This window comes from Symphodus melops, assembly GCF_947650265.1.
Source record: "Symphodus melops genome assembly, chromosome: 13".
Lineage (NCBI taxonomy): Eukaryota > Metazoa > Chordata > Actinopteri > Labriformes > Labridae > Symphodus > Symphodus melops.
Genome location: NC_136703.1, coordinates 19,495,034 through 19,522,576, shown reverse-complemented (window position 1 = coordinate 19,522,576; position 27,543 = coordinate 19,495,034). Strand labels below are relative to the sequence as shown.

The window sequence follows — 27,543 nt, the reverse complement described above, 5'->3', positions numbered from 1 at the left end:
CGATTAAGCTTATTATGTCCACTCGGCTCAATAAAATCAAGAACTGTTTTGTCGGGGGCGCTGGTGGCGCAGTGGTTAGTGCGTGCGTCCCCATGTATGGAGGCTTTAGTCCGGGCGGCCCGGGTTCAACTTCGGCCTGTGGCTTCATTCCCGCATGTCATCCCCCCCCCCCCCCCCCCCCTCTCTCTCCCCCGATTTCCAACTCTCATCACTGTACATCTCTCTCACTGTTCTGTCAAACTCCCCCACCTCCCCTCCCCATGTATGTTTTCTGACACAGTAAGCAGCCAAGACTTGAATATTCAAATTACCTCATCACTGTGACTTGGAATGAACCTGCAAGTCGAGTGTTTAATATGTGGGCTGTAGTGAGTCGAGTCGATGCAGGCAAACGCCCAGAGCCCCCAAGGGATGCTGCAACCCTCTGAGGAGAGAAGAGGAGAGGAGAGCAGAAGAAGAGGTGGAAGAAGCCCCAGGTAGCCTCACAGCGATGCACCATTAGAGAAAGGAAAACACAAAGGCGAGCAACGCTGCTCGTTCCTTCTCCAGCCACCGTACTCCTAACTCTCACACTGACCAGCTAAATATTTTATCAGCTGGCAAAGGAGCCTACAAGCCCCAAGGCCAGAGGTTCTTTTTGGTTTGTTTTTATATTAAAGAAAGTAAGCGTGTGTGTGTGTGTGTGTGTGTGTGTGTGTGTGTGTGTATATAATAGGGGGGTGCCGGGTTTCTTCACCTAACACAACGTCACTGAAGTGCATTTGATTGGTCACTTTGAAGTAGTTTTTTCCCCTCTCTGGCTCTCTCTCGCCGTCTCTCTCTGTGTGCATCCTCTGAGCGGCACGTTGCTCGGTTCAGAGCTGGATGAACGACCTTGAGCAGGCGCGCAGGGCTGTGTTGCCATGGCAACGAAGCCTCGCGCAACCAGTAACAGCTGGATGCAACAGCACTCCCTGAATTTTAGCGGGAGTCGCCACGTTAATAAAACGACTCACCACGTCTCCTCCCCCTCCTCTCCTTCTCAGTCTCTATCTCTATCTAACCCCCCCCCCCCCCCCACCACCACCACCACCACCGCCTTCATCTATCACACCCGCAGATTTACTCACACCATGGACCTGTGCTTACACAAAAGACAGCCCCGGTTACACAAAGACAATATGTTTGTTAATAGCACATAAACTTATTTATATATTTATCAAGGCCTGGGCACCGGCTAATTTTGTTCTGCCAGAGAGAAGCACAGCAGGGAAGACAAAGACTGAAGGAAGAGAAAAAAAAGGAAATCAAAAGTAACAACAAAACACAGAACTGGGAGAAATGCAGCGAGATGGGCACTTGACATTCCTCTCACAGAAGAAATAGCTCTCGGAAAAATAGAGCAGGAAAAATAAAGCAGCAGAGGACATGATCTGCACTGAGGCATTCTGGGGAAATAAAGGAAACACAAACAGAGGAAACGTAGCCGACAGTGCTTCTGACGGGCAGCTCATCTCCCTTCCTCCCTCTGTTTCTCATCTGCTCGTACATCCATTCTGTCTGATATTAAGCTTTTCCATTATCACAGACTGTGCAAACTATTGTCCAGCTCTTCAACTTGAATACAATTTTTAAAATAAATGGTTTTTACCAAAATTATAAATTAAAAAAATTAAAAATAAAAAACATTAGCTGGATTGTGTTAGATAGCAGAAATGACTTACACAACTCTTAGATCAACTTCAGACTTACACAAGGATGTGACCTGCTTTTGTGAGTCTGTACGGGTCAAGGCATGTTCAGTGACCTGGTTTCACAGCTTGCTTACTGATCAGTGTTAAACACCAGGCAGACAAGAGAAGGATGGTAGCATCATATAAGATCACAGTGCAACAATGTAGATAAAATATCTATACAAAATCAGAAATGAATCCCAAACTGCATAGAACCCTTTGGATATTACCAAGGCAAAAAAAATGTCATGAAATTTGAGAAAAAGCGCAGTTCCCAGTGTCTTATTTTTGTGCGGCCAGTCCGTGCGCTTCAAGTTGACAATCTTTCAACTTTTAGAAAGGAGCTGATGACGTGACCAGCGCAATTTCCCTGATGCATGATATTTCCTGTCTTTCGTATATGGATCATGCCTTGAACCTGTATCCTCTTTGCTCCATGTTTGATCAGAAATTTTTTTTTAAAAATAAAAACGATTTCAGATGGCAAACATAATTTCAAAAGAATTGGGCAGTGTCGGTGGTCATACGGCCGTCAAACAGACTGTTGTCATAGAGACGGGGCAGACCGGCAGTGCTTTTTTTCTCTGCGCTTCTATGCCCGGGAAAAACACTAGACGGACACGACCTCACAATCCAAGCACCAATAATATTAAATATAAGCAAGGAGAGCGAGTTGTAAAACTGAATAGCTAACTTGCTTGGTAAATTATACTTCACTAATGGATTGCTTAAGAACTGTTGCAGCATAGGGCTGGGACAGCTAAACAGATACACGACTATATCTACGTCGTGACTCGTGTCTACTATCATGAAATTGCTGATGATAAATAAAGATTTTTCAATACAGCAACTATAATATGGGGCTTTAAATTGAGTTCTCTGCCAATATGACTCACCACATCATGACTCCTCATGGGGGTGATTATGTCATGAGTGAGGGTTGCATGAATGGTTCAATGAGTCAAAGAAGAAGTTCACAGTGGGACAACAGAAATAGAAGAAGACAGCATGATCGTCCCAGACAGCGGTGAAAAGTGTAAGGATGTAGCGTAATAAGAGTTGACACTGAAATGAAATCATTACATGATTACCTTGACAATATATCCAATTCCACAGAATCCCTTGGATATGTGGTTTAACCTTCTGTTTTGATGTTGTGACATTTAATATGAACAGGGTTTTGAATTAATCGAAATCAGAATGAAGTTTCTATGGCGATAGGGCTGCGCAAAAAATTCAGATTGTATCGTTAGCGCGGTGGGAGCCTTTGCAATAAACGCTACACATCTGAATTTATCACAAGAAATTATAAACACATAATGTAGTCAAGCGATACTGTCTCACTCAGATTGTGTACACTGCACCTCTTGGATGGAGGCGTGAGTTTAATGTCCGTGCTTTCAAACCATTTTGATGCAGTCAGGTGATGCTAACACTAGCTATAAGATAGCTAGCTCTCGTCCTCAAACATTAGCCGAGGTTTGACTCCAACCCTCTGTTCTTATCTGCCCGTCATAACCCTCTTTGACTCTCTCTTATTATTAACAGTGGGGATTTTTTATTTCAAAATCGAAGGAATTCCTTCAAAAGTTCTTAAAAGTGAAAAATAAAAGTGTGTTCCCCTCAGCCAAGGTTTGTTTCTTTTTATTGTGATGTGCTTAAAGTGTCACAGTCTCTTTGGAAATAATGATGCGACACCACCTCAACAAATTGTGTGTGGCATCAACATATCTTCCTGTATCATGTTGACTCATGAACGCACGTCAGCTTCCTGCACAGCCACTCCAACGCACACAGCAAAGTGAAGTTGTGTCACTCACGCTAACTACGCCGACAATAAGATCAACAGCACCTACACAGAACAAGCCAGGGAGGTTACATTTGTGTAATAAAAAGGTGTAAAGTATGTCAGTTTAAAAGTGTACTCAAGGCAGCGATGGAGGGAGAGACAGTTAAAAGAATCAACAGTAGTTAATATCCTCTTTCAACACTAGAGGATCATTTACATGTCTAATGTTAAATAAATGAAACCCATAGCTCCTAAAAGACTCATTCAACAACTTTAATTTGAAGGACTTGAATAAAGTTGAGTGGAGAGTGGCCTTATGAGCCTTGAATGCAACCAAGGATGATTTTGAATGAGATGTGTGCGGTATTTCTGGTTTTAAGCTGTTTGCTGAACAACGAAACTGTTGTCCAATAGAAATAAAAAAAAGATTTGTTTGTTTGTTTAGAAAACTTAAGACCTATTGCCAGCAGTATGACATTAAAACAGCACAAGAGTTTCCAACCCTGAGTATAACATTGCTCATAGTTATGCTGCTGCAGGCCTAGACTACCGGGGGAACTGGCACCAGTGTGGTTTCTGGACTGAAAGGAGAACTACAAAAATTAATGAATTTACTGCAAAAAAAAAAAAATATGGTAACACTTTATGAACACAGTGAAAGAATCAATTAAGCACAAGGGATATCAAACTGTCCTTTCACGAAGCACAAGTAATTGTGTATTTCAAGTACATAAGCGTGTGTGGTAAACCAGTTTCAGTACTATTACTGGTCTCGTGTTCTGCCATGACCTGTATTTTATCATCCACGGTTTCACGCATTTGGTGGTAGTACACAACTGAGGCAACACAGATTGCTCAACCTAAAAGTTATATAAGTGGGTAAAATAAAAGTGGTTTAAAATAGTGAGCTGTGAATGACAACGGTTCAGATTAAGTCCCCAGGTCTTCTGAATGTTTCTCTCTTACACTCAGCAGAGCCAGCAGTCCACCTCCTCCTCGTGTCAGAGCAGGTGTCATTGTTAACAGTAAAAGTAAATTGTTGCACAGCAATCAAATTAACTTGTACTATCTGGACATTCCCTGAAACTGGCTTCTTTGAAGGGCAGAATGTGGGTCTCAGTGTGGGAAAATGTGTTCATGTGCTCAACTCAAAGCATGAAGCTGTACCTGCAGCACAATCAGGTTGCACAGGTAGTCCAGCTCCTCCAGGATTGGAATATCCATACGTGCGGTTGCAAGACGGTATATGCTCAGTAGACCCAAGAATGAAGGTGAAACCAGGAGACCAGCGGCTACATATAGGGAGAACTGGACAGGGCTTTAGCAGGGCATCAATCCAGCAGCAGGACCAGTATCCGCTCAATGTGCAAGAAAGAGGAGCACTGCCAGAGCCCTTCAAATGACCTCCAGCAGATTACTGGTGTGCATGTTCTGACCAAACTGTCGGAAACAGTCTCTAAGAAAGAGGCAGGAGGGCTCAGTGTCCTATAGTGGGACCTGTGCTCACACCCCAGCACGGTGCAGCTGGATTGGCATTCGCAGAAAACACCAAAATTGGTAGGTCCAGCATCAGCGCCTTGTTTTCTTTACAGATGAGAGCAGGTTCACACCGCACACTTGTGACAGGTGTGAATGAGTCTGGAGACGCTGTGGTGAATTTTTAGGTTGGGTCAGTGATGGTCTGGGGAGGCCTACCCTTGGAGAGTTGCACAGAACTCCATGTCATTGCCAAATGTACCCTGACCGTTAGTTACCAGGATGAAACTCTCAGTCGACTGTCGGACCTTACGCTTGTGCAGTTTCTCCTGTAGCAGGACAATGTCCAGTCTCAAGTGGCCATGAGTGTTTAGACAGTTCCTGGAAGACGAAGACTATACTGTCCCCTCTTCTAAATCCCATCGGTGCGTTGTGTATCGGCGCATGCGACGTCGCCAAATACAAGCGCCATTCAGGAGCTTGTTGAAGCTCTGATCTAAGACACAACCCACCGGCTCATCAGGAGCACGGCCAGACTGTGTCGGGAGTGCATACAGACACGTGGTGGCCAAACACAATACTAACTTACATTATGAGTTGCCGTAACAGAATTCCCTCGAGTTGGATCAGCCTGTGATTTGACATTTTCAGGACTTGAATATCCGACAGGTATAGAAATGACAAAGCAGCATCACAGAAACGTTTACTTAAGTTAAGTGTCACATTCTTAGATCCTGCAAGCTCACAACCTACCAGTTTCCACGGGCTCTTTCTATCGGAGGCCTAACAGAGGAGCAGCTGATGATAACACTTATTGGCGACAGGTGAGTTGCCTGATAAACTCTTTAGCTGTCTTCTGTATGACATGTCCCGTTCCATGCACACAGCGGTTTCTTCAACAAAGTAATAAGGAGATCCTCTCTTTCTTTAACTAACTTTATCTGCTCACTTCCCTACAGTAAGGCGGCTGCTACATGGAATGTGCCTTGAGAGACCCAACACTGATTCAGCAGTGGCAAGAAGCCCAAGTTCAGACTGTTGGGACTTTTCTGTGATATCTATCTGGTCAGTCTTTGGTCTTTAGGAAGGCTAATTCATATCAAAAGATTTCATAAATTCCATAAAATCCAGTTTTGCGATCAGATTCTTCAGGGATAAGTACGGACCCACGAATAGTCAAACAGGTGGAAAGATGCACTGCCCCTTCACTGGAACAAATCTAGTTCGACCAAATCAAATCAGGCGAAGAAGAAGAAGATGTATCCACCACAGAACAGCAGATGCCCAATTAAAGGACGAGAGGAGAAAAATGACTGACAAGAAAAAGACCCTTCCTCCACAAAGTGAAATCAATGAAAGCTGGTGAAGATAAATCCCTGGTTAACACATCCTGACACATGGGAGAGGGGCCCCAACAACAACAACAGTTCAGCTCACTACACTGCTGCAAAGAAGAGGGGGGGGGGGGGGGGGGGGGGGGGGGCGAGAAAGAAAGAGGGCCAGTGAAAAATCTGAATCTGCAAACTTCCTGGTTTTAACAAATGATGATGCGGTGGAGAGAATACCATGACGAAGGTTGTGGATTTTTTTTTTTAAATGCCAGGTAGAATACCAGCACCTAAGCCTTTCCTCTTAGCGTACACACCCACTCGCTCTCCTCTTTAAAACACACACACACACACACACACAGCTTCCCGCTCGCTCATGCTGGTGTGTGAGGTCTTGCCTCCCTCTCTCTAAGCCTTGTGAGCCCTGCCCCCAGTGCCTGACCCACTCACCAGCATCCCAGCTAACCCCTGTCCCCTTTTTTCCCATTCAGCAAACATCATGCATCACTGTCACCCTCCACCTCTTCTTCCTCCTCATCCACCATTGCATTCATCCCACCATCAGCTCAGCGAAGACCCCTCATGGGTGCCCACAGGTCCCAGCAGCATGCCCACACCCCCTCCCATTCCACGTTCCTTTTGGTGTTCTTTGAGCGGGTTGCAGGCGCGTGTCTTCCTGCACGTGTGCCGAGATTCGGGGCCACAGACTCGACTGTAAATCTGTCAGAGAAGGGGGTGCTGTGCAACAAGACGAAGGCTTCACTCCGCCACACCCCTCCACATGGACGGCACACAGACAGTTCAGCCGTGATGGCATTTTAGCCCTTTTCATCACACACAAAAAATGGATCACTAATAACAGTGTTCATTATTACATCTTTAAAGCCCCTTACAAATTCTCAAAACGGTACAAACAAGGCATTGTATTTGTTTTTAAATCAGGAGAAGAGCAGGGTTTTCTGCTTTCAAACTATTTGAGAACAGATTATCTTTTTAAAAGCATTTTTTTTTTTATTAAATGTCATTCAACGTTGTAAGTAAAATTAACAAAATCAGCTAAAAAAAAAAAAACTCAGTACCTTTTGGATCATGTTCTTTTCTCTGTAAATTCAGTCAGATACACTGTGGCTTAGTCTGACTTTTTTTTTAACATTGTCTGAGAAAATTAAGATTATTGATAAAACAACAACTCTTCAGGCTTGTGCACAAAGAAGATGGCTCATTATCCTTTTATTTATCATTAACAAATCAAATTGTTTCTGGTTGCAGCAGATGAAAGGTTCATTTAATGTGTTGCTCTTGTCTCATTTATGTATTTCTAAAGTGAATACGGTTTGGTTCTGGGCTGTTTGACTTTCAAAGATATCCACTTGAACTCTGGGAAATTAAGATGGGCGTTAACAAAAGTGTTTTATATTTTACAGACAAAAATCCTGCATGACCGATGAATAATAATGCAATAACAAGTTGAAGAGAGATCCTTATCCAATACTAGACCTCTGTGTTATTCTTCACCCAATCTGACATCCCTCACCTATAATCTATATATATATATAAATCATCTACATCACATCCGGTGAACTACACACTGAATGGTGGACTGCTATTATCCAGAGCCGGCAGGTTTTATAGTGGGGTTTGGTGTCATGCTCAAGGACAAGCTGGTTTTCATGTGCTCACATACAAAAACACACACACACTTACACAACACTGTTTCAGGGACCAAATCGCGGACCTTCAGGGTAACAGAAAGTGCACGCACAGGGCCACGTTGCTGCCCCCTGCAGATATACAGTGAGACACATTATTAGAGATGAGGCAGATGACAGGAGGGGGAAATGTTCATTCACGCTTTCATCATAACGCAGGTTTAAAAGGCAATGCAAGCTCCCTTCAGAGCGCAGACTCATACATTGGAGACATACAGTAGAGCCAGAGCACTTTTTTTTATTTTTTTATTATCGCTCAGCAGTCTGAGCCCGAGCAGGCAGGCAGGCAGGGTGACTGTCAGACAGCCTGCATCGTCTACCTCTTCCTGCAACGCATGTTTGCAAGAACCACGGAACCTCTCAAAATATACCAGCTGCCTCTTTTAAACGCGATGCATGTGATAAACAGTTGAGTGTTTTTGCATGCTCACGGTCAGCGAACATTTTAGGTCCAAATGCACTCATGTTACGACATCGCCAGGCTCAGCTGTTTCAATATAACGACTATCACAGACAGGTCAACAACAACCGAGACAGAAACAAATAGTTAGCGATCCTGTTTGTGTGCGTTTAAAACGTGAGCATGTGCGGGTAAAGTTCTCAAAAAACAAACAAAAAAAAAAAAAAAAACTTCCCGAAGCACTACTACTGTATTATTTCAAACACTTCTATGATGCATCAGCTTGTGCGTGAACTGGCCAGCTTGCGTGACCAAGTTAAGTTTAAAGAAACAATAATTAATTTTGCAGCAATTTGCTGAGAGAGAGGAAAAAACGTTGCTACAGGATGACACCTTGCATGCACTTCATCTCAGTCACGGACAGGTAAGACAGTCTCTGCTGTCATGGACTAAAAATGACCATGCACTGTGCCCTCCGCACCGTAACGATGCCAATATTGTATGTGCACTGTCGCTGTGAACCCAAGTCAGTGCATTTTCGCCCTCTATCGTAATGCAAACCAAAGGGAAGTTGCGTTCAAATCAGCTGAATTTAAGCAACGAAAGCAGCACGCGCTTACCTTGTGGAGTTATCTCTGTGAGGGATCAATCATTTCTTCTTTACACCATTAACTCTCCGCCATCTTCGGCACTGTTTGTTTAAATGGGAAACACTCCCGAAGCCCAAGAAGCCAGTTCTGTAAGTTGAGGCTTCGCGGTGGCTTCTGGGTAAAGGAGTTCGACGGAGTAGAGCGCTTCGCTTCTGGATGCGTCATTCTACCCGGATGAGGACTACAGAGGCGGACTCCGCCACCGCTGGGGTGGAGGAGGTGGGGGAACTGCCACTGTCTGTCTAGCAGCCTACAAACGGATGTCAGCGACGATACCACGGCCGTGGGAGATGCCACGGTGTGAATTTTTTGAGTTGAACTCCTGACGATACAAAACGCAAACTGATGTGTTTGTTTGGTATTTGACCCAGTGTTGAAGAGACCCTGGTCCCAGACTCGCTCTCTCTCTACTAAAAGACGGGGTCTGCATGGAGTGTCACAAATGTTAAGAGCTTCAATTTGAGAGCAAATCAGGACGCAGAGGTCTTAACCTCATCCTGATGATGATGTGTAATGTTTATGCCAGTAGTGTCCTCATTTAAGTAGTCTTGTCAAGTCTATATCACAACAGCTGTTTGGCATATTTACTACAGAATTTACTACACTGTACCTTATAAATAATCACTTAAAACATGCTTATCTTTTTAAAAAAAAAAAAAATCCACAGATTCACTGTATACGTTTATTTCCTTACATTTATCTTCAACCCTGTTTGTCTGAAGTTTGTGATCCATCACAGCAGAAGATCAAGTCTTCATCTGTCTCTGTCACATTATTGCCGGGAGCCATCATAGTGCAGAGTGTACAAATAAATCTATTGCTTTAACATCATTCCCATAGAAAAATGAATGTCACAGAGACAGAGTGTAGCATAGATTTATTCAAGGAAGTTTTGAGAGACCCGTTTTATTTTAATGGATACAGATTTGAGAAGTGTGTAATTTATTGCGTACAACTTTTTATGAGCTCCTTGTTATATTATTACACGATGAACCAATCCTTGGTCTATTCAATTGAATTGATTCTTGATCTTTGTGTTGTATGATATAAGACTGTATTCAAAGGTTAGATATTTTTATGAGCCAAAAACACTTGTTTTCTTTCCTTCTCTCATTGTTTGAATATATTTTAAAGACCCCATGAGGAAAACTGAGATTCCACAAGAAAATAACAAAGATAAAGGAGTTGTCTAGTAAGCAAAACTTATGCAACAGATAGGTGTCATTTTCTTGACTGCTTATCAACTCTTGACCCCTCAAACCATTTGATGCAGCAGAGAAGAGTTTCACTTTATTTTAAAAAAGCACTTAAAGAAGATATTTGTCCGTCAAGTTTATTCTCTTTTACACTTGTATAATATTAAGATTGTTCACTGATTTATATTTCAGGCTATTATAACGTTTTCAACAGCAATAGTAAGAAAAAAGGCAGGTTGGAGGAGAAATGAAAAAAAAAAGGTACAAAGCCATAAACATTTAATGCTTAATCAATTTGATTATGGAAAATTGTGAAACATAGAAATAGAGATTACAGCATGAAAACATGTACTGTAACCTCCCACCCCATCCCTGCGTTTGTTTTTTAATATGTTGTTTTATGTGAAACAAAGTATAAAAGAGGGAACAAGCCTTAAGATTCAACCACAAATACAAGTCTAGATAAAATTAATTAATCAAGCCATTCATTTTTAATATGAAAATGTAGTTACATTGATATTTTGTAGAAAAAAGAAAACATAAAAACACTCAAAAATATAAAAAATAACTTTGACTAATAACTTATTTTTAAATACACATGACTGCCATGCTGAAAATAAAATTGCCAATTGACATTAGACACACAACAGATGCTTTTAATCTTCATACTTAACAAGTATATAAACAAATCTGTTACAAATTGCAGAAAAAGTCTGCTGTTCTATTTAAACTCTTCTTGATCCTTTGTGGAACAGACTGGTGCTAAAATGTCATTTTACACCCTCCAGTCTTTTTAAAGGAGCCAGCCTTCTGCGATGAGCGTTTATTTCACTGGAGGGTCCCTCGTTCTGTCAGGCCACCTATTTCTTATAGATGAGAGCCATATGTGGGCTCCATATGCGAGCTGGCAGGGTCAGCATGGAGAGCTGATGTCTGAGCTGGGTGGCCTATGAACTGGGACACGTCCACACAACGCCTCGACTGCAACCAAGAAGGTAGGGAAAGATATTGAGCACAGATAGAAGGAAGGATACAAAAAACACACACACACACACACACACACACACACACCTACACCTACACACACACACACACACCTACGCACACCTACACCTACACACACACACACACACCTACACACACACACACACACACACCTACACACACACACACACACACACACACCTACACCTACACACACACACACCTACACCTACACACACCTACACACACCTACACACACACACACACACACACACACACACACACACACACACACACACACACACACACACACACACACACACACACACACACAGAGTGAGGACCTGGATATGTGGATGACAGTGGGAATGAAAGACGATGAGAACAGGGAGGTGAGAAAGAATTGTGACAAGATAATGAGACAGTGGAGTTAAGTTTGAGGCAGTTTAAGAAGATGCTGAAACAAGATTGCAGTTAATGATAAATGGTGCCTATCGTCTGAAGAGAAGGGGTTCCAAGAAAAACCTTTACCGGAAGGTGTTCAAGACACAAAAAGTATTAAAAAGAATGTAAGAAACTGTAGAGTTGTCAGTGTGATGGAGGAGGATAGGAAGTGTTGAAGCTCAAGGAAGAGAGGAAATTAAAAAAAATGACACAGTGTTGATTTGGAAAATCTGGGAGGAGGGACATGCAAGGAGGAAGACAGTCCACAACACTAAAGAGGTCAGAAAATGTTAAAATAGGGTTGTGGAAGCTAGCCTCCTGGGTCAGGTAAAACCCAGAAAAAAAAAGAAACAAATGGACTGAGTGTACAATTCAAAAACGTGAATTAAATAAGCGATGTCTTTATAATTTTGTTCCAAGTGCATCTCATTGCTAAACACTTTAGTAATTCATGTTGAAGACTGGAGGCGCTACATCACAAACTTTGTGTTTCACAAAACAAATGTGTAGTCTTCACGTTGCACTGACACATTGATATACATATACACTCACAGACACACATACAGGGATTTGTTAGAGCCAGAGTGTTATTAATGTTTTAAGCCTCCCTGAGAAAGAAAATAAACCTACACTGTACTACACCTAATACTACTGCACTATACTACCCATACTGTCTTTTGAGGTATTTGAGGTCCACTAGTTCTGCTGAACCAATAACTGCACAAATACAAGCAATATGTGGATAAAAGTTCAAAGAAACCCTGTAATACGGGCAGTAAGTATGAAAGCCAGTTTACATTATGCTGTATAACTGTACAGTAGGTTAGCTTGCACAGTTTCTATACCTCCCATTTAGGCTCTGTACGAGCTGAGTTTAACATTGACAAGACACTTTATTTTGCAGACATGTGACACGAATCATGCTTCTCAGTTAACACTGATTTATTCTGTTGAACAGTCAAATAGCTTCCCAGAAGTCTAAAGTTGTTTGTACTGCAATAAGCAGAGATGTTGATTACGATTACTGTCAAGATGGGTTAGGTTTAACCGTCTTGTGAGAAATGACCAGATACTGTGTAAAAAAAAAAAAAATGCACTTTTTTATACTGAACTGTCAGTGAAGATTGTCAGAGATATTACACTTTTTTTCTAAACACTTCTGCCCCACCTCATCAGCACAGGGCACTTAATTCACTTCTGAAAACACTTCACATTCATGACCTAAATGAGTTAATAGAACGCTCTCCTTTAAACACTAAGGGTATTGTTTAAATGAACTGGCATCAAGAAAGGCTTTACCATTTTCCAAATTGTTTTTTCATTTGTCGATGGACCATTAAAGTGTTTCTGCATATTTGAGCTTCTAAATGATGAAGCAAAAGGGGATTTTTGTTCCATGTTAAATGAGAGGAAACTAATTGCTGCCTTTAAGTTAAAAAAAAAAAAAAGTAAGAATTATAAAACATGACTTTGTGCTTTGGCCAATGGTTGGCAGTAAAAAAATGTTTCGTAATAACTGGGCTAAAAAAGGCATAGCCACTAGCATGACAGTTTCACAGTGTTTAGTTATTCCTCAGGGAAATACCAGTATAATTGGAGACATGAGACTTAGTCTTTTTAGAGCTATGATTGACAGGCATAAACTTTGAAAACTATAACTGGATTATTAAAACAAATCCACCATTGGGTTAGACCCGTGCTTTTAAATAAATTGATTTAAAAAATACTCTCCGGAAATATCAACAGCTTTGAAAGAATCTCTGCTTTTTGTGCTGCTGTCGCAATTTAGAGTAAAAAACTGAGGTTCATTCAGCCTGTCTCTGATAAAGTGAAACAGTGGAGACTTCTTTTTCCAATACCAGCTGGTTTAAGATTCTAGTTCAACAACATTTTGATTCACATTATTATGGTACTTATTGTTCATCATCTGGAAATGCCATTGTGTTGCCTGCAGCTGAATGAAAACAGAAATGGTGGAAGGGGACATATACTGTACTGTGTAGAAACACATATACTCAGAGTAACAGAGCCACTTGAACTTTACCAGCACCTCAGCATCGGAAACAGATACAAAAATAACACACTTATAGCCCGATGTAAATTAATTACATTGGTTCAGTGTGGACTTAAGATAAGAAGCTCACAGTTTATTGTTAAGACAGTCTCTCAGTCAGAATCTTACAGGCTGCAGAGAGAGTTGTGGGAAGGTGAGAGGAACGGGGAACCTGTTTAAAATTCCAAACAGGTAGAGATGAGGCTTCAGGAGGGTAGTGGAACAGCTTCGAGTGTGCACACACGCAAACACACACCATGCACAGACAGTTACACACAAATACACAAATATGAGATATCAAGAGAGAGAGAGAGAGAGAGAGAGAGAGAGAGAGAGAGAGAGAGAGAAGGTGTAAGCAGGGAATTTTGGATTTATGGAAAGCTACAATGATCAGTCAATCATACAAAATTGTTTCCTTGAAGTTGATCAACAACAGAGTCAATGAGCAGCAGCTTTCAATCATAATTCACATATTCAAAAATGTGATTGGGCTGTTAGACACACAAAACAAGCTGTTTGATGACGTCACCTTCAGCACCTTTCACACCTTTCCATTCAGATGATCGACTGAGAAAATAAGAAGTAGATCAATCAGTAACTGAAGATGAAGTATCTCGTGTTCAGGTTAATATGTTTGCTATCAGAAGGTGGCTTAAGTTAGAGTTCCTCTATAATGCTTAGTGGTTGCTTATCATGTTGTTACCAAAGGAATCCTCTGTAACACTGAGTTTCACTGAGATGCCAAGAATTAAAAAAAAAAAAAAAAAAAAAAAAAAAGATGGCATGTAAAATGATGTAGGCCTGTTACTTGAGTTGGCAGTTGTTGGAGCAATGTCAATTCATACACAACTCCAGATAGCATGGAAAGTTAAGAGCTGACCATGACTGTGTAGGCTGACTCAAAGTAGGATAATGATCACATTGATGTATTCAATTGCATTCTTTTGACAGAATGTAACACACTAGTAGGCAAGAAGAACAGGGCTGTGTAAGCTTTAAAGATTAAGGTAAATGGGAATCAATAGTTTTCCATTGGTTTATGAATTACAGCATGGTTTCTGTGTCCATTACTTTTTCGAATCTGCAGAAGGAACAAAAACAAGGACATTTGTAGAATCACTGAATCAAAAGATGCACTTAAAAGTTGCTTACTGTAATTACAAAACCCACAAAGGCGATAGAAACAGCGCAAGGGGAAGCTCGAGTGTGTGTCCGTGTATGTTGTGTGTTTACCGCCATCATCGAAGGGCGCACAAGAGTTGCCGAGCGAGTTCAAGTTATGGCGGAACAGATGAGAATGTATAAACACACGTGACCCTGCTAGCGCTGTCAGCTGTCCCAGTTGCAGTTGGGACGTGTGAGTTTGTGTGGGTGCCTGCCTGCACATGCATGAAGAGTAGGTGTGTGAAGATTCAGGTTCCAAATGCACATTTTAAACAGAGAAAACATTTCACGCAGTCTGGAGAAGTAGTTCTCCACTCATATAGCCTCAGGACCCACCGCTAACTCCTCCCTGAGAAACAGTGACCCACATTTCTCATATTTTTCAACCAATCAGAATTGTTTAATTCACAATCGTGCAGCTTCTGTCAAATGTTTCGTAGCGAAGACGAGGCCAAACCTCTGAAAGAAGAAATAAACTGAAGAAAACAAACGTCTTTAAAAAAGTGCTTGACAAACTGTTTGACATGCTTGTAAGGGACTAAAAAAAAAAGAGCTTAGTGACCTACCTTTGGGTCCCGAGCCACCAGTTGAGAATCACTGATCGAGAGGACATGCATAAATCATAATTATAATCCCTCTACATTTGGGTTGATTTCTGTGAGGTTCAATGTAAATGTTCGGGGCAAAAACCATCCATGCCACCGACTCTGAGGTTGTCAGTGTGGCTGTATAAGCTCACACTGTGACATGTCAAACAGCATCAAGGTTTTGTTTCGTCTTGCTGACAGCCATATAGGCAGTGACAGTGCTAAAGCTCTTTTTACAATATGAACATGGTAGTTATAATTTTACTAAACTAATTCAAGCTGCAACCAATCTAATGCTACAGACTTGGAATTGGAAAGCACGAATCCTCATTGTATGTGCTCTCACATCAACACAGAACTCATAACTTCCCCCAGCATTTAAAGATGAGTTGAGATTCTTTACCCTGAAAACAGCTTTTGGATAAGCACCTAAGACATGCCTAGCTTTTTTAAACACATATCCATGAATATGCTAATGCAAGTCAGTCCTCATTTAGCATCTCATAATTTTCTCTGTTGGCATAATGGCCAGTTTAGTCTCCGAGAACAAGACACTGTGACTATTGTTGAGACTTCTCTTGAGAAAGAAGTTACAATCTGTCCAGCTTTGTTAAGATGGTGTTTCAATCTCACCTGCCTTTTAAAAGCAGTAACACACAAAACATTATTGTGTATTTACTAAAAAGAAATATTGATTTTTCTGGCGGGGGGAATGTTTTTTTCCCCCCTTCTTTCTTCGGTTTGTTTTTGCTTTCATCCAGTGGTTAAATAAGATACATCTCAGTTGTCTTAACCTTTTCTCTCTGTGTACCGAGAAAAGGCTGTATTTTATATCATGTATTTCATTGCCCTGACATTCTTCTAAATCAAGTTAACACTCTGCTCCACATCCCTCTGTCTTCCACTACGGTATCATTTTGTCCTCTGCTCCGTCTGCATTTCATTACCATCTCTCTGATCCATCCAGATGTTTCCTCCCCTTCTACACTCACTCACTCGTTGGTCTGTGCACCTGCTCGAGTTCTCACCTCAAACACTGCACCCTCGTCTGCTTGCCGCGAGTTTGTGAACGCCTCAGATCTCACCCTTTGCTTCATGGATCACTGCAAGTAAACCTGAATGAGAGAGCAGCTGCTGCCCAATTTGCTCATTTAAGACAATCAAAGAAAATAACACTGAAGTAGTACAATACTTTCAAAGGATTACACATAAACACAAAGCATCAGTCGCACACAAAAACACATGCTCCAGGCCGGCTAATTGTTGGCTATTAGTCTGCAAGTCTGGGATTGCATGTCTTATTAAATACAGAATTTCAAATGAGGATCGTTAAATAAGAAAGTACTCCCCTTTTAATGAAGCTAATTTATATGGAAATTACACAGAATACTGACGATTCAGCGAGAGATTTATCCTCATTGGATGAAGGGGAGGATTTGGGGAAGGGGGGGTGGACTCTAACAGCAAGTTCAGGTTATGTATGTTTGGGTTGTGCGTGATAGAGGGAGAGTGTGTGTGAACTCCTGTCCTTGCACTGACCCTGCAGAGCTGGAGCCTGCCTCCCCTGGTCCCTCTGATCCATCATGCTGTCTGATTGCCCAGAGAAAGACCATTACTCTGAAACAACACAACACATTAGCAGTGAGCTGCAGGTGTCTCTCCTCCGCGCCGTACTCGTTCCTCACACTCCTTGGATGCCATGTTTACTGTGCTCGAACAGAACACAGCACCAGAGCAGCCGAGGACTCCCCTCTGAAACATTTCAACTGACACATTGAATAAAAAAATAAAATAAAAAAAAGACAATCAACTGCTTGATTTTGTTCCTTCTCTGCACATTTAAGGGTTTTAGAGGGCTGAGCTGCATACTGTGTGATACAGAAATGTTTCAGTCTTTCTCCCTCTGACTGGTGATTTATTAATGCAGGGCTGTATGCAACTATACCCCTGCAGACTGCTTCTCTCCCTCAGGCAAGACAAAGCTCATTGTTGCCCCCTGGTGGTAATTAGATAGAAAGGTAGGAATTGAGCAATATTTCTTTGAGTCTCCTGACACCATCCAGAAAGGTACTATAAATTAAAAATCTAAAAATCAAGTAGGTCTTCAAATATATCCTCAAGAGAAATTGGTTGAAATATGTAGTGAGCAGGAGTCGTGGGAAGCCTCAGAATCAAATATGCTGTACGCAGCCTTCAGTCGCCTCAGGAGGGGATAACTACCTACAGTGCTCATAATTTACTGTGCACTTTAAAACTCCAGTGTTATCCCCCCCCCATGCTAAACACGGGGTTTCCATGGAAACACCTCAACCATTACAACAGCGTGATAGAAATATATCCAACAAGTTTGTGTAATGAATAAAAGCTTTATTCAAACATGAAATAAAGAAAAGGATGGCAAAAAACAATCCGATCGCACAAGAATTTGCATAAATACTTACCATCAGAGCAGTTCAGAGACAACATATTTGTAAAGGAAATATATACTGTAACATCTAGAAACAAGCAGCAAAATAAAAACAAATCAAGAACAATGCAAATAAATACAAGTACAATAAACATGTCTCTTCTGTCTTTTTTCTTTTCTTTTTAAAGAGATCTCCTGGTCAAATGTTAAATTGTTGCCACCTACAGGTTGCTCAAACAGTTGAATTATTTTTGTTTCCAACATTGATGAATTGCACAGGCTTGAATTGAGCAACTCGAATTTGTAAATCATATTAAATACAGAGAGAAGCTGGAGTGAAGAGGCAGTGTTGTGATGCTCTGACATAAATGCATATTATGCAAACAAAAAGTGCATTCTTGTGGGATTATACAGGCCATTGTGTCTCGCAGCGTGAGGGGGGTGTGAACTGCAGGGTGGCTCGTGTTTAACAGCCTGGACGTCGGGACTCCTAACGAGCAGGGAAATCTTAAAAATTGTTTCACTCTTCAAAGTAAAGTTTGTTCGCTCGACGTGCAGGGTCGTGACAAAAACTGAAAAAAAAAAAAAAAAAAAAACACCTGCAGGACTGGAACAAACAAAACACAACACTGACCATTTCCTCCCCTTCTCTGATCTTATATTGAACTTTTGTGATGATGAGGGTTTAAAGGTGTAATTTCCCTATCATAAAACGTAAAGTTGTGAAAGCTGCAGTGGAAGCCTGCAGCACACTGTTCAGTGAGCACTGTTATACAATTGAGTTCATTTTGCTCTAATAAGGCCATGAAGTTCAATAAACTAGCAGGCTAAGTAAATGTTTTACTCATACCACAATGAATACCAAAGCTAACAGTTCAGCAAGCTTCATTCTCATATAAAAAAAAATATATATATATATTCATATCAATATGGATGCAAAACAAATCTTCACACGTGTGTACTGAACAACAGTTAATTTTCCCCCTCTATAAAAATAGCTTAAAAATCTGACACATTGTATTACAGTGTAGGGTTAAGTTAGTTTATTTTTTTCCTCTCTTTTATATCTGAGACAGTTTAATAACAGGCTGGTACAAAAGTCCTCTGCTTCTCCTTTCCTCCTATGACACCGCCAACACTCACACAGGGATTTTAAGACCAACGTAAGTCACAATAAGGAACGCAAAACTTAGCATGGCACCTACGCCTCCTCTCTGCTCTTGACTTAAAAAGTCCCCAAACTCCCCGTTTTCTGCACATAGCTTCACCTGCACAATTTACTGTTAGAGCAGGAGTTGGTCCATGAACAAAAAAAAAAGGGTGTGGCTAACTGTGGGTCAATGCAAAGTGTTTGCGCCGTAGCAATGTCATCAATCATTGAAAAGATGAAGCAAGGAGAACAGGGCGACCACAGAATCTCTCTCATACGGATAAGTCATCTGAGGGGCGAGACACTGAACACAGAAGCATTTAGTAACCTATAGAACAAACACTGATCCACCATCCACAGCACGGTGCAAAACAACCGGTGGCAATCAGGGGGGCTTTCCGACACAAACACAGTATGTTTTAATAGTGTTCACCGACAGGTTATGGCTGGTCTGGGGATCTCACCCAGAACATTCTGAACGCCGGACATTCATTTTTCCCAGATTCTGATCAGTTTGCATGCACCAATGTGTGCCTTTTCTGAAAAAAAAAAATTATGATCCAATCTTTTTATTAACGTTCCAAGTGTTAGTCAGATACATGTTCGCACAAGAATGCATTCATTTCAATACTTCTAAAAACATGTGGGCCGGAGAGTTGTAATGTTTCGGGTCGAGATCGTTTCAATGACAGACACACTGGAACTTGCCTGCCCGCGCCTTGAGCGCTGATGCAGTACGCTGCGTGAAAAATCTTGCCAACGGTCTGGAAGACCGCACTAAGCGCACTGAGTTTCTCCAGTGACTCCGTGCAAGACAACAGAACCCCCCTTTTTTTTTAAAAAAGAAAGAAAAAAAAAAGTTCTGATCCTTGACCCGCGTGTGGGGAGATGTCTTATCAAGAAAGTGCCGAATCACGTCTGCAGCAGGCAGTCGCACAAAACGGGAAAAATACGTTTGTAGTTGTGTGCTTTGGCTTCAAAGACCAGCGGACATTGCTCTCTTTTTTCTTTTTCTCTCTTTCCCAAGTCAATCGCAGGTGATTTTTTTTTTTCTCTCCAGAGACCCCCGAAAATTTTGCTGTTGAAGCTTTCAGGGGGTTTCAAATGTTTCAAATGGGCTCAGACCACCCTAGATCCCCTGTATTTCGCACCCTGATCCACAGTGTTTTACACACCCAGAGGTGCTGTGGGACCTGAAGCGAGCTGTACCAAAGTGAACTGAATGACAAACACACAAACAAACCAACTGGGCGGGAGTTCATAAACTGATTGTCACATTTCATGCTCTGCACACAGGCGATATATGGATTTTTTTTTTTTTTTTTTGAGACAAGCAATAAATATTGTTGTCATCATCATCCACACCCAGTTAATTCACATCCAAAGTAGGCGAAACAATACTGTCCACACACGAGTTAAGTGCACAGGCATACAAACAAAATCCCTCTTTGCAACCGCACCTCCCATTGCACCATGGGATGTTGCTTTTAGGTGGAGTGGAGAATAGCTTCTCCCCTGATACCCAAGAATAAGAGATCAACAGAGAAGGCAACACAACGCGACACAAGCAGAACGAGGGATACAAACCACCGACGTTATAAGGACACTTGAAGAAAGATTGTTTTGTTCGGATTAACTGAACGCAGTTGCTATGTACCGCTGTGTTTGCTGGTTATAGCTTCTCAAAGCATAGAAAATAATATCTTTCTGAAGTATACGGCAAAAATAAATAACTCAAACCTCTTGCAGCAGTTGTGAAAAGGCCACTGAATGCATGTCGGTGTGTGCGTGTGTAAGAGAGAGATGCAAAGTCAACAGCACGGTTAGGAGCTAGCTAAGACGGCTCCAGCCTTCAACCATCATGCACGGACTTTACTGTAGAAAAGACTTCATCGCAGTCTCAAACACAGCTTCCTGCTTTCGAGCCATGCCATTATGAAAAGGAGTTAGCTGTGTGCATACGCTCCACAGCATCACAGGTTACAGTACAGCTTCCTCTTGTTGAGTCACCAAGCCTGGACGAGCCCCTGTAAGAGGGTGACGCTGATAACCAGGCTGGTGATGAAAGCGAAACAAAAACACTTAAAAAAAAAAAAAAATGGCCTCAATCCTGCAACACAGAGGATTTCAAAGGCAGAGGCAGTCAAATGACGGCAGTAAATGATTAAAGAGTTAAGTACGAGCTTCAGTTGTCTGGCTGCAGCTACACTGGATACTTATACTGAATAGCACAAATAGTTCTAGAGAGAAGTTCATTTAGGATGATTTAGTTGACAACAGTAATGTATCCGTGTCGTCTCAAACATCCTGCTCAGGTAAACTGTACTTACACACTTCAAATTAAGATGCCCTGAAGTCAAAATCCGCATTTTTACTGTACTGTTAAATTAACTGATCCAATCGAAATGACCCAAGAACAACTCAGTTCAAAGTACCCGGCCAGTTTAACACAAAAGGACACTTTTTAAGAGTGAAATCAATCCCGTTAAAGCATCAAAACCACCTCTGTCCTGCCATCGCCCCATCTGCAGAAAAACCCAAATCAATACCAAACATTCCTGCTGACAGTAACACTAAACCTTTCCTCAAAAAGGAGTCTCAACTGCGAAGGGACAGTTATGTAAGGTTTCTAAGTGCGCTTATACATTTGCTTTGGAGAGCAGTACACAGAATCTGAAGTTGTGTGAAGACATACTGTCACATTGTCAGAACTCTCTCACTCTGTTTTTTTCCCCCCGCCCTTCCTCCACCTCCAAAATTCTTCAATCTCTACGAGGCTTTGGCTTTTCTTGCCCGCGGCGATGTTTTATCCTCAGACTTCACAATCCCATTGGTAGCACCTCCTGATGAAGAAATAAGAGACACTGCTCACGCATTGATGTGTTCAAAGAATCTGAAACATTTAGTGTGCGAGACCTAGCCTGAGAAAGACGGTGTTCAGATTGAATGGGACGAAGGTCTTCTACGCACTCACCCCTTGTAGGCTCTCTTTTGTGAGGTCTGCTCTTTGGACTCACTACCTTCTTCTTTGCTGCCTGGTTCTGGCTGTGCTCTCTCCACTTTTTCAATTGGAAGTTAATGAATTTCCACATCATCCAGGCCTGTGTCAGACAGATCGCTGCCAGACAAGTCATCCTGAGGGGGGGGGGAAACAATTTACAAAAGAACTAAAGTGACCTAACCTGTGAAAAGGGAAACGTTATGCTGAATACCACAGCAGCAGAAACAACTAGCTGCCGAAGTACTTGCCTTATGGTGAGCACATTGAAGTTTCCTTCTGCGAGAGAAAATCCTTGGTTTTCCGTACGGGGAAGCCCGAAGCCAAATGTCAGAACTGAGAGTGTGAGCGTGAGGAGGCGGGCTATGACAAAAAGCAGCGCCCAAAGAGTGAAACTGTAAACGGAACAAGACGCGACATCAGGTTGTTCAGATCACACCACTTGAAACAACGTCGACCTGCTGTGTGAGATGAGCTTAAGAATTACCCCTTCTGCTTGTTCTCGTCACTGAAGTAGAAGAGGCGTGAGGCGTGGAACAGGAGTTCCACCAGGTAGTGAGGGACCAGCAGAACCAGGCCCAGTCGGTGGAGGCTAAACATGACAGGGACAGAGAGAGAGGATGGCAATAAACACGAGACAACTACTCCCTTTAAAGAATTAGACATGAATCAGGACCTTAAAAACCTACAATCCAGGTGTAACTCTTTTTCAGTGTTTGTTCAGCTTTTAAAAGGAGGAATCTAGACTAAAATTATCCAAGACTTTAAAGCCTTCAAGACATGAAGCAATTTGAAAAAAATATCTCGATTTTCATCTCAGAGTCACGTCAGTTGCTTTGCTCCATATCGGCTGTGAGACCCCAGGACAAAAACAGACATGGCCCTGACCTGCATAGTTCATTTACAAACACCATATAGCTTTTGGTTGAGTGATTGTGAAGAAGAAACCAGATTATTCACATTTTTCAAAAAGCATGTTTGAGATTAAGCACTTTTTAAAATCAGCATCTTTCCAGACTTTCCTAACTTTGTTCGAATATTGTTGGATGAAAGAAGAAATAAATTTCACTAGAAGATAAGAGACGGGTGGTGCATTATGCAAATGTGTGCAAGGACGACAAAGGACGGCCAACTCGGAAAAGTACTGCCTCTCCGCTATTTGTTACTTTTCATTTCCTTCAATACCTGCAGCAGCAAAAAGTAAAACATTTGAACAACTTGATCAGACAATGATTTGAAACACCGTCATTACTTTTCAACATAAATGTCATATTTCTGAAAGACCTACCAAGAACAATGTTTTCCCCTCAAAGAAAGAAGTCTATTTTCACTCACTTTAGGACATAGGCACCAGTGATGTGAACAACATAAAGGCTTATGTAATAGAGCTGGCGGGGGATGTCCTCCTGGAGAAACAAAACACAGAAAGATGCAAAGAAAAATTATCAACTGAGCACAATGTGAGTGGAATGTCAAAGCAGTTTTCATTTTGGTCATTATGTATCTCATGTTACACTTCAAAATGTAGCCAATCTAATTGATGTAATGATTGCCTTTCAAGACCGCAATGTTAAAACTCAGCCAGGCTGGGCTCATTTTCAGCTTTATATTTTTATTACCAGGATGTGTTTTTTAAATTAATCAAAGCAACAATATGTAGGAATTTGGTTTGGTGCACTTTGCCGCCCCCCGAAGGTCTCCAACTGCAGATGCATGACAACTGCTTGGTCACTCTCTCTTTCTCCTCTTCCATCTCTTCGCCTCAGACATTATATTATTATTATTATTATTATTATATCAAGCAGTTCCAAGACTGGATCACGGTCTTGTGCCTTAAAGATGTAAACACTTTAAGGCATAGTGTTATAATAGGCAGGCAACCGAGGCGATCCGTGGACATGGAGCCAGCAGAGGTTAGAGGAGACATGAGAGGCTGACTGATAAATGAACACAATGGCGATCATCATAGACTGCAAACAACTGACGTGGATGTAAAACCCAAATCCAACAGAACCAAACTTTCACTTCCTGTCTGAGAAGCAAGACAGGTGTTTATCATTTAAAAAATAAATGGAAAAAAAGTTTTCCACTCGCTTATTATAACTAGCATTTTGATTTAAATGCCACTCACCTTTCGTACTTTTTGAAAGTACAGCTCGGGGAGTGCGTGGAGCCAATAGGCAATTTGGCAAATGTAGAAGAACTTGACCTGAAAACTAGACAGAACAAAGGTTATCCAGAGGAGCGTGGATGTTATTTCAGCATGTACTGAAGTATAATTCATATTATTTCACTCAAACCTTGATTTCAAATGCAGTAACGTGAATGACTAATCAATCCAGTGAGAAAAGTTCAATTAAAAAAAGTCATAAATAATATTAAAAACCTTGACTTTAACAGAGAGAAACATGAACAGAAACTGCTCAAGCTTCTTGTGTTGCCTTGCGGAGCTCCTTAAAGCATTTGAATTGCATGATTTGTTAACATGTTTATGGTATTCTCAGTGTAACAATCAGTACGTATCAATAAAACTTCACTTACACCATGTGAGTGTGTGGGTAACCCTCCCATAAGAATGTGGGATTTGTAGCAAAGTCCTCCTGTCAGAGGAAAAAAAAGACAGAGAATAAGATATGATAAGGTCTAATGCATGCTGGGACATTGGGTTTCTCTCTGGGTCCTGACCCTCGTACCGCTGTGAGGATGCTGCAGCCCCAGATGAAGGAGAACAGGTAGAACGCCGCAAGCTGTCCGGACTCGTTGAACTTGCTGTGTTTGGTTTTTGACAAGTGCAACCTCCTGTTCATTTTCTGAAATCAAACAAACATTTCAATCAGAAATAGATGTAAGGGGACATGCAGTTCTTTCCTTTTTTGCTTGAAAAGCATTCATCACTTTGCCAGTCACTCATATCAGAATGAGAAACATTTGATGTATATACTGAACCCATCTCTGTCCCCCATTTTTAATGTGTAAGCACATTAGAAAGTCTTCTCCTAACTGCCAATACTATAGCTTGTTTATGTGATCACATAATTACTGTGTGACCGGATGAGAAAGAGTGTGATCCTGTTCAATAAAGAAAGACATTTGTTTCTAAAAAAAAAACAGTCTGCACTGTTGAACCTTTCCAAAAAAAGATGAACGAAAACAAATATTTAAAAATATTTTCTTCTATTGGCGCTCACCCTCTCAGAATTTATCCCACAAAAGAGGAAAAACATGGTGATGGTTTCGCCATTATGACTTGAGTCATGATTTGAGTGCAGCTAGAAATTTTTATAGCCTGAGCGATACATCAGAATCAGAAACAGCTTTATTGGCCAGGTATGTTTAACACACAAGGAATTTAACTTTGGTAGACTGTGCTGTCTTTGTACAATGTAAACATTAAATAATAACAATTAACTAAAAATATAAATAGAAGATATAATTAAAGAACACTAATATGTCCAAGACTCACAATTATTACATACATACATTGACCAGCCGGTAAGATCGGTTGATTTTAGAATATCAAGTGACTATTGTATCGACTAATTTTATCGAAGATATGTTTCGATATTTCTTGATTTAGTCACCAGTCAAAAAGCACGTCGTTTGAGTTTCATTGTTTCACACGAGCAGTTCTCTTTCACCAGCAGAGTGCGCTATATTAATTACAATGAGTATGTTCACTCTCCAGAGTGTCATGCGGTGATGAACATCTTACTTTCCAGCTGATTGACCATCTTGTTTACATGTAACTGTATATCTTTCTCAACAGAGTTTGATAACTGCATTTAAGGGATAAATGCAATAAATGTTTGATCGAATGTAGATAGAACAAAGGTACAATAACGTAGGGCCAATATAATGATTGATGTACTCACGTCCAGTATGTACTCCTGTATTAACGCATGAAGGATGACTGCGATAAGCAGGTAGAAAAAAACAGTGGCCATATCTTTCGGGCCGTACTGGTAAAGGTTTACAGAATCACTCTTCTCATCTGAAGAAAAATAGAGAGAGAAACAAAGTTCAACACTGATGTTTCAAGGGCGGCTTTACATGGCGGAACAAATAATCACTGAAGTGCTGAATGAAGGGAAGTCCTGTTAACATCAAGGCTGGCTAGAGACAGTAGCACTTGGCTCACCAAGAACTTGTGTGACGTTGTACTGGACTGTGATGAACATGATTGCAAACTTTGCCGTGACCTGGAACACAACAGAAAAACAAAAAAAAACAATATTACTTGACTGATTTCAGAAGGATTAAAGGTTTGTCCCTGGTGACAGACTTAGTCGTTGGTGTAATGAACTAGTAACTGTCTGCATAACCCTTGTCAAAAGTGAGCGTACACTCTGTCATAATACATTATTTTTTGCACATGTGGACATAAACAGAATGTTAATCTTCTAGTATGTAAGAATTGTGATAAAATGCAATGCAGTCATAGTTTCATGCAAATGTGTAATGAGTCGCAACTGGAGTCTGCCAAGGGTCTCTTGATTCATTATAAGCTCCGTATGACTGCTGCAATGACCTGCTTGTTTCAGGATGATAGTTACTTAACTGAGCTTATTCTGTCTACATCTGTACAGGTCATGGTTGATCAGGACAACATCTAATTTATCTTTCCATTATCAGGAGTTCATTCTCTTGGTTTAGAAGATCAGGACAGGTTATAGGGAGAGCATCCTTGTTTTGTTAAAATGTGACAAGGTGCTAGCCAAGGGTAGGCCATTATTAAATGTGCAGCATGCACAGAGAATGATAACTTGACAACCTTACAGCCACAGGCCTGATGCATGTTAACTTACAAGGGGGGGGGGGGGGGGGATTTGCCTGCTTGTAAAATGACCTGTCAGCTGCAGGGGGAGGCTCCTTGCAATCTTATTTGGCAAGCGGTGAGACACATGAGAAGGGAAAGTGAAAGACACACTAGCGACACACTAGCATCACTCGGCTAACAACAGCACATGCCCGTTCCACTCACACAGTACCTCAAACATCAGGCCGAGGAGGATAATCATGGCCAAGCACGAGACCATATCGGCGTGATTTTGGATCACAAACTCGTGGCTGAGCACCGGCGGGCTCTTGTTCTTCTTGCGGAAACCCATGGCACACCGACAGAGGGGCTCTCCCCACCTCCCGTCTTGGCTGGTTCGGAGCTAGCGTTTCCCCCCCTGCAGCACGTCGGCGCTTGGCCTGCACGTCTCACGGATCAATGTTTGCTCCGCTCGCTTCTTCCCCGCAGTCCCCGACGCACGATGAACCCGCTGATCTGCTGTGTTTAAAACCAGTCATGAAGTTGCACCTCATCAACCCAAAACACTACAGCACAGCACAGCAACACCCACTTTTTTCCCCCCCTGCCTGCCTGCTGAAGTCAGATGACGAACCCTCCCACTTCAGAGACCCATTCATGAACCGCCCAGTGTCAATGACGTCATGACGTAGAAGGAGAATCCTGGCCCGTGGTGGCTTCACGTGTCCCACGTAAACGTC

The 27,543-nt window shown here is 41.6% G+C and overlaps 2 protein-coding genes across 5 annotated transcripts in view; both read right to left on the bottom strand.

The window, feature by feature from the left end:
- Window positions 1-9,227, bottom strand: part of LOC306833514 (nuclear receptor coactivator 3-like) — a 65,984-nt gene extending 56,757 nt beyond the window's left edge. For 2 of the 4 annotated variants that reach the window (XM_079358805.1, XM_079358804.1), the window contains exon 1: window positions 9,035-9,227. The gene's annotated coding sequence lies outside the window, so the exon portion shown is untranslated. The remainder of the gene's footprint in view (window positions 1-9,034) is intronic. The other 2 variants (XM_079358803.1, XM_079358806.1) reach the window with 1 other exon arrangement.
- An 8,611-nt stretch (window positions 9,228-17,838) lies between these two features.
- On the bottom strand, window positions 17,839-27,471 carry LOC306834174 (translocating chain-associated membrane protein 1-like 1). Its single transcript, XM_079359985.1, has 11 exons — window positions 27,036-27,471; window positions 26,186-26,246; window positions 25,920-26,038; window positions 24,741-24,857; window positions 24,589-24,647; window positions 24,179-24,263; window positions 23,383-23,453; window positions 22,535-22,639; window positions 22,299-22,442; window positions 22,024-22,184; window positions 17,839-21,892 (listed from the first exon to the last, which is right to left on the bottom strand). Exons 1-11 carry the CDS (start codon window positions 27,153-27,155, stop codon window positions 21,819-21,821), a joined length of 1,116 nt encoding a protein of 371 aa, XP_079216111.1. The 5' UTR covers window positions 27,156-27,471; the 3' UTR covers window positions 17,839-21,818.
- Window positions 27,472-27,543: the final 72 nt, after the last annotated feature.

Bases quoted from the DNA above. Each gene is read 5' to 3' on its own strand.
- LOC306834174 (XM_079359985.1), bottom strand. From the start codon at position 27,155: ATGGGTTTCCGCAAGAAGAACAAGAGCCCGCCGGTGCTCAGCCACGAG. The intron at 23,454-24,178 runs GTGAGTGGCATT...TTGTTTCTCCAG, and splicing joins ACTTTCAAAAAGTACGAAAG to GAGGACATCCCCCGCCAGCT. The intron at 22,640-23,382 runs GTGAGTGAAAAT...TGTCATGTTTAG, and splicing joins ACTGGTGCCTATGTCCTAAA to CCTCCACCGACTGGGCCTGG.